At 37.7% G+C, this 12328-nt stretch overlaps 1 protein-coding gene across 3 annotated transcripts; it reads left to right on the top strand.

The window, feature by feature from the left end:
* Positions 1-8957, top strand: LOC149042344 (putative skeletal organic matrix protein 5). 3 transcript variants are annotated; one of them, XM_089212940.1, is made up of 7 exons: positions 1-757; positions 1846-2123; positions 2324-2438; positions 2976-3053; positions 3600-3633; positions 3902-4028; positions 4244-5643. In XM_089212940.1, exons 1-7 carry the CDS (start codon positions 685-687, stop codon positions 4760-4762), a joined length of 1224 nt encoding a protein of 407 aa, XP_089069066.1. In that variant the 5' UTR covers positions 1-684; the 3' UTR covers positions 4763-5643. The 3 variants fall into 3 exon arrangements, with proteins under 3 accessions (XP_089069066.1, XP_089069068.1, XP_089069067.1); XM_089212942.1 differs by lacking the exons at positions 3902-4028; positions 4244-5643 and adding exons at positions 8104-8230; positions 8335-8957 and having other exon boundaries at positions 35-757; positions 2976-3101; XM_089212941.1 differs by lacking the exons at positions 1-757; positions 1846-2123; positions 2324-2438; ... (2 more) ...; positions 3902-4028; positions 4244-5643 and adding exons at positions 7543-7823; positions 7929-7971; positions 8104-8230; positions 8335-8957.
* The last annotated feature ends 3371 nt before the right edge of the window (positions 8958-12328 follow it).

The following is a 12328-nucleotide window of genomic DNA, read 5'->3' as shown; positions in this document are numbered from 1 at the left end:
ACTACGTGATTCGCATCTTTGAAGTCATGTCAATGGATTTTTGTGACAGCATGTGTTTGTGGAACCTGACTGTGTCAGCATTAATCTTGATAAATGAGTGAAGAAAGACAAATAAGAAGGACCATTATTTTGATCATCCAGCTGACATAGGTGTTGCATCATTAGCAAATACTCATTTGTGGAAAAAGTGGAAAAAAGTTTCTGAAATATCCATTACTATTTGTCGTTAAATGCTCCAGGTACTCTAGTTTTCAACAATTTGTTGCAGGGACGAAGACGATTTTGGGCCTAATAAGGGCAAAATTACTCACTCCTATTTCTACCAATGAAGCCAAGTAAAGCATCAGAAGCATTTATATTTTCTGTTTAGCTTCTTGCTAAGAATATGAATACCGATTTTTAGACTTAAACCGCTGTCACGTCCGAACGATTGATTATTAGATAACCCGTCGAGAGGCTTCGTGAAAGTTAATTTATTTTCATCCAGTGAATTGTTTTCGTGCTGGAACAAGGGTCAAAGATATCAAATTAAAACGAAAAACAGTAAGGAAACACCCAAGTCTCATTGTTTAAAAAAAAAAAAAAAAAAAATTTTTACCATAACAAAAACAATTCAAATAAGTTTTTCGCATCAATTTGCGCATAATTCCAGAAGTCGGTCGCGGAAACCTGGCGATCCGCGCGATGAAGAAGTCGATTTTTATCTTTGTTCTGTTACTTTCGTGCTTCATGATACTTGCTTATGTCTCATCACAAGGTTAGCCTCATCATTACTCATTTATGTAGAGAAGAGACATTAGTCCTTCATAGTCACAGTAACCGTTTAACACCTGCATGTTATATGTTTTAAGGAAGTTTTGTTATTCATCTCCACAATAGCAAAAATGTTCACAGATAGCTTAACACTTTCTTAAAATTCTTAACCAAATAAATTATTGGTAATGAAAAGATAATTTCGCAGATAGTTTGTTTGAGTACCTCTATGTGAATTTAATTGCGAATGGTTTTCTTTTCTCCTTTTTGTTTTGTTGTGGCTTTTTTCTTAATTAATTCTTTCTTTTATCGAGCTCGTCATCCAAGTTGATATATTGTAATATTTCTTACCTCTCTATCACTTCTTTATCAATTTATTATTTTTTTTGTATTTTGTTTTCGAACATGTAAAAATTTTATTGTCTTCTTAGTCTTTTGTTATGCCGCTCAGTCTTCTTATTTGTGTCGGCTGGAGTTGTTTTTGTGTTTATTGCGCTGGTAAAGTTGGATTTTTGCCTCAGTTGTGGTTAAATTTTTCTCCAGTGAATAACTCCTAACGTCAGGGAAGATCAAGAAACTTGCGATTCCTGTTAGATATGTAGCTTTTGAGGAGTAATTTTTTTCGGAAGAGGAACACGTTTTGCAATAAAGATCTTCTGCAATGACAAGCTCTTTGCAAACGTTATTTGTTCATTAATCTGGTTCATTTATGGATTTCTTCAACAATTTCGTCCGCTATACAAATCAAAACCGGCGAACTTCCTCGTTACTGAGAAAATTTACTGCTGTCTATTTTTGGGGAATTTTTTCAATGGAAAATCTTCTTACTTAAATATGTGCATTTTTGTGGAAATTAATTGCCATCTGCAAGTTTCCTGCGGATGGCAGTACGGATAATTGTCTGTAATTTATCTAGAAAGGTATTCATCTAGATGAAAAAGGGAAGCAAATGATGGATGAATTGAAATGAATATATTCCAACGGAGAAACTATCAGTAAATCCTCAATTGTTATCATCATTTTGACGTCCCTTATGGCCATCTCTTTTTTTAGTGCTTTCCTTCTTTCATGTTTTTTTTATGAATCTTAAAGGCTTTTGTGACGCAGACCAATGCCGCGTGTTGGAGTTTACCCCTGAAAAAGCATTTGACGGTAAACGTCTCATAAACCACGTCATTCGCATCGTTGAAGTTCTGACAATGAGTTTTTGTGACAACATGTGTTATATGGAGCCTGAATGTGTCAGCATTAATGTTCATAAACAAGTGAGTGGTCATGGAGGCTACAAATGTGAACTGAATAATGTTACTCACGAAAGACACGAACACGACCTGGAGATGAAAGACGATTATTTTTATCATGCAGCTGAGGTAGGTGTTGCATCATTAGCAAATACTAATTTCAAGTGAAAGAAAAAACTAGTTTCCGGTCGTAATCGTTGTAATTGTTGCTTGAATTCTAATATCACTGTCAATATTTCTATCTTTAGCATTATCATTATTGTTGGTTTAAATGCTGCTCGTTTTCCATTTTATTCATGTTTCAATGTATGATATTATTTTTGCTTCAGAGCGCTTGTGTTGATAACCCTTGCGATAACAATTCTACTTGTCAAAGCGGTTTTACTAACAAAGGATATCGCTGTTTGTGTACCACTGGATTCAAAGGTCCAAGGTGTAAGAAAGGTAACTCCTGTCATGTCAAACCGGTCGTAAGCTCGTGTTCACTACAGTTTTATACACAACTTCTCAAGGCACCTGTAAAAGTTAAGGTTCGGTTTTTTTATACACTCACACAATAACCATGCAGCTCTTTACTAACCCTTTGCTAAAGAGCTGCTTCAAAATTGCAGGACTATGACGTCGTATCCCACGTAGGTCTCAATTTGTTTTTCACATCTTATTTTCACATCTCCAATGACAACTTTGTACTTTTAAAAGTAATAAACTTTATACAAATGGTGAATTTGAAAGAGGGACAACTTCTGAAAGTACTTGTAAAAGTTTAGTTCTGGTATATTATAATCGCACTCAATAATCCATACCCAAATGGGTTTATGGTACTCCTGCATGGCCAAGATAACTGCAGGAAAATGGCAAGACTCTCACGACATCAGGTCCAACGTGGGTCTCCATTTGATGTTTACACTTTAGTTTTAAATCGGCATTAGTTTTAAAATTAATTGCAGCGTTAACGTTCTAATTAAAGGAGAGTCTTTTCAGATATCGACGAGTGTGCTACAGGGAAAACGAACTGCAGTGCTGATGCTGTGTGCAAGAATACTAAGGGATCGCACAACGGTATGTGTAAACCAGGGTACTATGGAGATGGAAATATCTGCCGTTTGGGTAAAATTTCTCCTGCTGTATTTTTAAAGCTAGTTTTTGTACTGTTTCTCTCTGTTTAGACTATTATAATAATAAGTTTTGTAATAATTATGTATATCGAGATATAGATATATAGTAAATCGATACAAACTTCTATAAATGCCTTGCGAGAAACTTCTGAGAATTCACACTAAAAACACACTAACTTCTTGATGGACATGGGAACGCTTGCCTGCGTAGATAGCAGTCTTACAGTGTGCATTTGAAGCGTCGAGCGGCTTGAGTAAAAACGGCGAGGCCGCGAGAGGTTTTGGATACTGCTTAAATTCGCGGCTCCGCTGCTTTTATTCTCATCTAGCGCATCACAAACCGCTAAGAATGCAAGCTACGAAAACACACATGTAACCAAGAACGTTGTGTATTTCCTATTCCACATGTAAATTTTCCATTTGAAAACGCTATCCCATCTTTTTTTCTTAAAGGGTTTATAACTGTTGACATGCCTGTAATTTTTTTCAGCTTCGACATGTGAGGAAATTTTGGACCGGAGTGTGTAAGTCAATTATTCACTAACAAGAACAAAGCCAGAGCGGAATATGATGAAAGAATATGAAAATAACGGTGCTACTTCTAATGATAATCCCGAAAATAATATTGCACTATGCATAGCAACCTTGATGATAAGCTTACACATTAGCTTCTCTCTTAGAAGGAATCGCCTCATCGAAAAGTACTTCATGTTATTTACTTAGTATATGGAGGCCATGGCCCTCATCAAGTTTCAACTGTCTCTTCCTTTAAGAAGATTCTTTATTTCGTAGGTCGAAAAAGAGTGGCGAGGTTACCCTGCTCTTAGACTCAAAGCCAATATCTGTTTTCTGTCACATGGGAGACTTTGGATGCGGAGATGGAGGATGGACACCGATCATGAAGATTAATGGCAATAAGGTAAAGATTCGCCTGCGAACAAATTCACTTTTGATACACGACGGTGAAGAGAAGCGACAAATGGAATGGGCAAAATCTGCAGGTTTTCCCTGAAAAACTTCGAGTCGTCATAAGTCGCTCACTTGTCTTCGCTGAGTGGAAGCCTGAAACAGACTTTCACTGATGTCCTATCGAAAATAAGAAAATAAAAATTGTATTTTTTTCATTAATTTCAGAGTACATTCCATTACGATTCCCATTTTTGGAGCAACAGAAGTGCTTATAACCTCCCAGGAGGAAAGACTGGCTTTGACTTACAAGAGACAAAGTTACCTACATACTGGACCACATCCTTCTCCAAGATCTGTCTCGGTATGAAGATCGACAATCAGCTCGGATTCACTGTCATCAACCAGCAGGCCGACTCTCTCCACTCCCTTATCGCTGATGGGAAATACCGCAACACCTCACTGGGTCGTGACATGTGGAAGTCGCTGATTGGCTCGCAAGCCTCCTTGCAATCTTACTGCAATAAGGAAGGATTCAATGCGGTGGGAGACGACACTCGTCTATCTAAAGCAAGAATCGGCATCATTGCTAACCAGGAGAATAACTGTGGTTCCTGTGACTCTCACATTGGTTTTGGCACAGGAGGTACACAAGATGACTCCAACACGTGTGGAAATGAGGCAACGCATTCGCCAGATAATGGAAACAAGCATATTAAAGCCATGGGGTACATCCTCGTACAATGACAGGATCAAAGTTAATTTCCCAAAGTTTTAAGAGAAGTCACCTGGAAGTAGACAATGTAGTACCCTAAAGCTTAAAAGCTAATTAAACAATGGGTTAAAAATTGCCCTCTGGTTGGATTTGTCAAAAACATACCTTTTTGAAATGTTGTCAAAGGTCTTTCAATTTTTGCGAAGCCAATCAGGGTCTTGTAGATGATGTAGAAAATTGGCAAAGAAGTCATATTTTATGTTCAATATACGTCGATTTCGCACAGGGAAGCCACGCAGTTAAGGAAGGGCACGAAAATTAGGACTGCCATATTTTTTTTCTCGCACGTGTCCCTTTTGTGCTTGCCTCGCGCTTTTTTTCGCTTGGTTGAAAAACGCGAAAAAACTATGCCTGTTCTGCAAAGTAACCAGAAGCTAACACTTCCTATTTGTGAATGGTTTCGTCCACATGCAAGCAATTATCCTTTTGTTGCGCCGTCCTTCCGCTTTGTGTGCTCTGGATCGATTTGGGTGCCTGTGAGTAATCCCTTGTCTGTAAAGAAATTTAATGAAACATCCACGTTCAAGGAAGACAGACAAATTGTTAACTCTTCTCTTAGAGTCTTAAGCAGAGGGTCTTCAGGGGATAAACCATTAGCCTTAAAAATGAAAAAGATTTTCACATTTAGGCTTGAAAATTGACATTTTTTAACGGCTAGTCCTATAATACTGAGTTAACCGTAAAAAATGTTTTTTAAAACGTAATGGAAAGAGAGTAGCCGTTACCCATAAAATATTTGATTTAACAGCAATTAAAACCGAAATGATGATGATGATGATATGGAAGGTTTTGTTACAGTGGTCCAGTTTTTACAATATAATTCATCAGAATTTACACATGTATAACAATTTTATTTTCACTGGTTGAGCCGTATTTAACCGTAAAATTAACATATTTGAAATAATCAATTTACAATTGAGTTATCTCGATAAAAGTGTTTATCAACCTGCAAATTTTTAGGCGTGTTACTTAATGTGCGACTACTGCATGAATCATGCTTAGCCAGTTCCAGGCTTTCAGTTGTTAAAACCAAGCGAAATGGCAAACGGCGCTATAGTAGCGAGGGAGGCTTGGGTCGGGATGGGTCATTACGCACTCGACCCAAAACCTCCTCGTATTTTTTTTCGCTCCTCTGCTACCTCAGCGCGGTTTAGTATAGCACTTCGTTTTACTGGCAGAACGCTTGGAATAGGATAGCGATGTTAAGCCGCTACATTATTCTGATCTTTATCTGGATGGACATTATTATATGCTGTTTGCAGAAAATTCTAAGATCTGTCTGAACTCGGAAAGTTAGTAGCGGAGCGAACTTAGAATGGAGCGAGACTCTCAGATACTTGGAAAGGAGATCATACAAAAAAGAAACAAACCGAATTTACTCTTAAAAACACTGAAATGTAGATTTAAATAGGCTTCAACCGATTAATACATTAAACCCTTTGCCGCTAAGAGTGACAAGCAACATTTCTCCTAAAATTATTACCACTGAATCAAACATTGTAGCAAACAACTTAAGAAAACCTTAATTGTCAAATTTTCCCTGACATCTCCATAGGAAATGTAAACAGAAAAGTTTGGAGAACATGAGTATTTACGTTTGGGTGCAAAGTGTTAATTAATTCAGAGAACCAGTTTATCCTTTTTCTTTTGGTATTTTGGTTAAGAAATTTTATCTTCAGGAAAGATGGATTTGTTTTCCATGTTAGAATGAAAAGTTGAAAATCTCAGAACTTGAGACAACTTTGTTGAAGGGCAAATGCTTTAATCTTAACCCTTTAACCCCTTAGAGTGATTAGCATCTAATTTCTCCTGACGATATCACCCCTGTATCACACATCAAGGTCATGAGAATAAAGGAAATAATCACCAACTAAAGAAGCCTTTGATTGTTAAACATATTCTCCTTGTCAGCACTTTAGGAAATATATAGAGAACAGTATGGAGAATATTAATACTGATGTTGGGGTGTAAAGGGTTAATTTCTATCCTGTTTTAAAAGCAACATTCCTTGTCAACAAAATTAATTCATTATATGCTTCGACGATGCAGGTAGTTGCGATAAACAAATCGCGGAAGTTGTTTAAAGCGTGAAAAGGTACTGGAAAGGTTATCGAGCAGCGAGACTCACAAAAGATCTGTTGAACGCTTTGAAAAAATAGACGCCAATGTTATGTTAAACAACCTCGGTCACTGTATTGTGGCCAATTTACATCGCCTACTCAATTTATAAAACCAAATGATCTTGTAACACCCCCCACCGACGCGAAGCACCAGTGTGTCTAGATTTGATCGTAAAAAATCAGTTGAACTTCATTAGGGAATAGGTTATACTTCACTTTTTGGATTGGCCTTTAAAATGCGAAATAAAGGGATGGAAAATTCAGGTTTACAAGAGTACAGCCCTCCACAAGCTTATCGCAGTCCGTAGCGTTTGACTTGCACCGAAATATATAAACAAAGACGAAACAATGAGGGTCTCAGTTGATTGAATGAGTATTCATGCATGAAAAATCGTTAATTCGTTAAAATAAACATAGAAAATTGATTTTATAAAATCGCAATATCGCCGCTCTCAAATTGGCCCTTCATTTTTCAACAGATAAACAGCAATATTGCTATTGGTTTTTTAAAGTGTACTATAACTTCTTTACAGGACACTGTACACAAACAATAAAAATATTTTAAGTAGCAACTTGTCGATTAGACGTCCTAAAAAGCGAGCAAGAAAATACGAGTTGTGTTAAACAATGATAACAGATAATAACGATGTAAAGTCATCACAATCAGTTTTCCACAGGTTCAGCAACACAGAAAATATTTTCCAACGTCGATCATTTTTCAAGATGCGCTTGCTATTTGCAATTTATTTCATTGTAAATGTTCTCGCGCTGTTAATTGTTTTGGTCCACGCCAGACAACAATCCTGTACCGCCAATCATTGCGGCGAGATCAGCAAAGACATTAAGACGCTTCATACCGAAGTTAAAAATCTTATTGCACTGGTAAAGGACACTTTACGCCCGAAGCTTACAGGTACCTTTTCGGATAATATCTATGGGTGCCTCTTTCACTGTTGTTATTTTTCAAATATTCTCAATGCGCTCAGATTTTAAAATGGCATTGTTATCTTCCTCACAGTCTATCCCTTTTCTTCTTGCAAAGAGCAGTACGACGTAGGAAAGTAAGTACAAAGTAAACTGTTTTAGTTGCAAGATTCCAAACAGAACGCTCGCTTGATGTGTTGACAGTCAAAGGACACCGCGCTTGTATACAATATGACTTATTCCGATATATATGACTTTTTTTCCAAAAGGTCGAGACGAAGTCAAGTATACCCGCTGATGTTTGGTTCACAGAAGATTCCTGTCTACTGTCACATGGAAAACTTTGGGTGTGGAGGTGGAGGATGGACGTTGGCCATGAAGATAAACGGCGCAAAGGTAAACTCCCTGCCTTCTAAAAACCCCTTGATGTTGTTGAAATTAAAAAAAAAAAAAAAAAAAAAGGAAACAAAAAATTGAAAACTGAGTTCCATGTCTTTCAGAGAACCTTCCATTATGATTCCCACTTCTGGAGCAACAAAAATGTCTATCATCTTACTGGAGGCAAGACTGGCTTTGACTCACAGGAGACCAAATTACCAACTTACTGGAATACACCCTTCAACAAGATCTGCCTTGGCATGAAGATTGGTCATCAACTCAGGTTTGTTTTGATTAACCGGCGCGCCAACTCACTGTTCTCGCTGATCGCTGATGGGAAATACCGCGCCACCTCACTGGGTCGTAACACGTGGAAGTGGCTGATTGGTTCACAGGCCTCCTTGCAGTCCTACTGCAATAAGGAAGGATTCAATGCGGTGGGAGACAACCCTCGTCTTTCCAAAGCTAGAATCGGCATCACCGCTAACCAGGAGAATGACTGTGGTTCCTGTGACTCCCGCATCGGTTTTGGCACAGGAGGTCTACATGATGATTCCAACACATGCGGAAATGAGGCAACGTACTCGCCAGATAATGGAAACAAGCACATCAAAGCCATGGGGTACATCCTGGTACAGTGACAGGGGACACAGTTAACTTCCCAAATTTTAAGCCGAGAAGCCATCATGAAGTAGAAAATGTAGTATCCTAAAGCTTACCAGCTAATAAAACGGGTTCAAAATTATCTTTTCCTCTGTCTAAAATTTTAAAATCTAGCGTAAGACGTTTCAATTGTGCGAAGCCAATTCGAAGTAATGAAGACATACTCGATGTTTGTAATACGGCATTATTGCGGACTTTACGTGAAAGGAGGTCATGATCTGATCACACACTGAAGGACGTACACGAAATTAGTGACTTTTTTAAATTTGATTATTTATTTATTCAGTTATTTTCTGCGCCAGCTACTCGCCGTTTGTACACGTCCCATGCATTTGTCCGCCCGGGTGAAATGCGCGAGAAATTACGCCTGTTATGCAGGGTAACCCGGAGCTCAAGGGCATGAACGACTTAATTATATGGAAAACAATTGGCTCAGAAACGAGAACTAACAGAGCGCAAAAAGTAGCTTCTCTCGAAGTATTGCCTACTTCAATTTTTGGCTATCACCAGAACGGCCAAATTTTTCTGTACCATTTGTTCGAGACGTCTGTATCCACGCGAAATGCGAATGTACATATCGACAAGATGATCATTAGCTCTTCATTCCAAAGGATTTCTTTCCGGAATATTTCCCATAGCCAAAACCTTTCTCATCACAATTTCAGATGTCCCCCTTTCAATTCGAAAACTTGCCTAAATGGATCAGTGCGATTTCCCAATATAATCTTAGAGAGACGGATTCTGTAGCTATCTCTTGTAGAACAAACGATAGTTTTGGGACCAGTCATTTATGTGGGGAATCGCACATTTCGGAGAGTAGATCAGTCGTCAGCTGCAGACCATATAGTTGGGACTATAGAAAAACTGACTGCCAAATAACTGCCAATAAAGAGGGGAGTGGGGAAGTTAGTAAGAATAGTACAATCAAAACCCGTGCGTTTACTATTGACGAGAAAGAAACGGAAATAGAAAATTGCAAATTTCAACGTAAAGCCAGATTGATAAGAGTTCTCCATCGGTGTGCGCATCCTTCACAGGCCACCAAATTTGGCCATTGCGTGATCTTGTTTCAGAAGGATGGTAAGGTGATTTATTATGAAAGTATAATTATATAAAATCAGCTATTACATTAGTCTTTCTTTTCCTTTTTTTAGTTTATACGCTGATGTTTTGTATAATGTTTTTTTTAAAATGTCAAATTTTGCAATAGTGAGTGTGCATAGTTGAAGATCTAAATCAGTCTACCATTTCCTTTACTGCCTCAAATAGAATGCATCACCAACATATGATCATCGCCCTTCAGCTTTAGGCTGAAAATAAACGAAGGGGTTTTTGCATAGAAAATCCTTAAGGAAACTATGATCAGCGGGTTGAGAGGGTCTAACTGATCCAAGTTGCTTGAAGATTATCTAGATCAGAAAGCAGGGACTTTCATTTCAATTCAGTAAGCCAGGCAGAACGAAACGTCCTTTTTTTTCAATTGTCTTAGACGCTGTTATAACAAGAGCAGCTGGAAAAAAACTGGGGAAGCTCGATTTCGAAAGGTTCAAACTCACGAAACCCAAACAGCCTACGCTACCCACTCTTATTGTACATCGTTTCGAATTGTTCCTTTTAATTTGGTTATCATCTGCTTGTCTTATTAGCCACCAATCACTTCCTTCTCAACTGAACCTCTCTGAGAGACAGCCTTCCACTTTAACACAGGTAGCTTCTACCAATTGGGGGAAAGACTGGGTTTGACTCATGATAAAATCAATTGCCAACTTACTGAAACAAATTGTTCTCTAAGATCTTTCTCGAAATGAAGATCGACCAACAGCTCAGGTTAATTGTATCCTTGGAAGTCTGCTTTCGGCATTGACTGATCAATGATGGGCGAAGCACGAAACACACGTTTGTGAAATTTCTCCACTAATCGACCATGAAATGCCGCTAAATTCTACGCAATTGTCGATTACGATGTAGAATTTTCTCTCAGTACGTTACGTAAAGCGTTACGTATTCTATCGCTCTGTGGGGATCCCCGAAGTCACTTCAGCTCCTTGAGGATATCCACATAAGGCAGTGAGATTTATTTTTAATATGAAGGAATCCACTCCCCTCACTGATGTCTTGACAGTGACGAAATAGAAATTAATAACGATCTCGTACAAGAAGAGAATGGCATGCATAACTTACCAAGCCTTTTACAAAGGTGCTTCGGGTGGTATTAATTCTCTCTTCACTCTTAAATACTCCTTGTTAAGATATTATAGAGACGATCTTAAACTCTACGTGCAGCCCCCTAAAAGTGACCTACTGCGTTCCTCCTCTAATCACGCGTCTATGTTATGGAATAACTTAAGTGCATTCTTAAAGAGCAAACTCAACCTTGAATCCTTCAAATGTGCTCTCAAAGCAAATTCTGACATGTTAGATGAAACCTCATTCAATGGAATTTAGGGAACAAACGAAGACTCTACAAGTTATATTTATTGAAACTTCTAATTTTCCCTTACTATATTTGCTGTTTTAAATAGCTTATTTATTTTGGAAATATTATCTTTTACTTAATTTTTTTTAGATATTAGTCTGTAGGTTCACTTCAGCTTTTCACCTGCCATTTTGTTGACGACCTAAATATAAAAAAAAAAATTGCTATGTTATATAGTCGCGATGTTTTTTAGCTGTTGTGTATTCATTTAGATGACAAAATTACTCGTGAATTATAGTCTATATCTTTCTTCATTCATCGACCCACTGTCTAATAGGCTGATACAATCATGTTACTTGATTAAAGTACTTTTACATCATTCAGTAATCCCACATAAACTGGTACAAGTACCTTTACTATGTTCTCCGATATACGACATTAGTCATCGAACGGCCGGGTTACTGCTATAAACTGATAAACTTAACATTACCGTAATGTTCGCCATGCTAATAATATCTGAAAATAAAAGTTTTTAAAACATTCTCAAAGAGCTCCTGGAAAAGGTGCCAGTTGGTCTGGTTTTCAGCAAGTTTATTTCAAGGCGGAGGAAAAGTTTTGGCCAAGAAGAGGCAAAATAGTTTGCTGCATATTTCTACAAATTCAAGCCAAGAGCATTCATATTTTCCATTTAATTTGTTGCTACGAAAATGCAGATCGATTTTCAAACTTTAACCGCTGATATGTCACAACGATTAATAAGTAAGATAAAACGATTCTTTTTCTCCCAATGGATTGAAAACCCGTTGGTAAATGACTAAAGATATCAAAGTAAAACAAAGAACGATAAGGTAACAGCCAGATCTCATTGGTTAGAAGAAAGTCAGGGAGTTTTTACCATAAGGAGAAAATTAAATAAAACTTGTTGGACTAATTTGATAATATTTCGTAAAAGTCGGTCTCAGAAAGTGATTTGCGACATGAAGAATTCGATTCCTATATATGTTCTGTTACTTTGGTGCTTCTTGATATCTGTTTCT

The sequence above is a fragment of the Pocillopora damicornis genome, chromosome 7 (genome assembly GCF_964200805.1).
Source record: "Pocillopora damicornis chromosome 7, jaPocDami1.2, whole genome shotgun sequence".
Lineage (NCBI taxonomy): Eukaryota > Metazoa > Cnidaria > Anthozoa > Scleractinia > Pocilloporidae > Pocillopora > Pocillopora damicornis.
This window is presented reverse-complemented; position numbering and strand designations above follow the sequence as displayed.

Excerpts from the sequence above, each read along its gene's own strand:
- LOC149042344 (XM_089212942.1), top strand. The coding sequence starts at position 685 with ATGAAGAAGTCGATTTTTATCTTTGTTCTGTTACTTTCGTGCTTCATG. Across the intron at positions 2,439-2,975 it reads AGGTCCAAGGTGTAAGAAAG|ATATCGACGAGTGTGCTACA; the intron begins GTAACTCCTGTC and ends GAGTCTTTTCAG. Across the intron at positions 3,102-3,599 it reads TGGAAATATCTGCCGTTTGG|CTTCGACATGTGAGGAAATT; the intron begins GTAAAATTTCTC and ends AATTTTTTTCAG.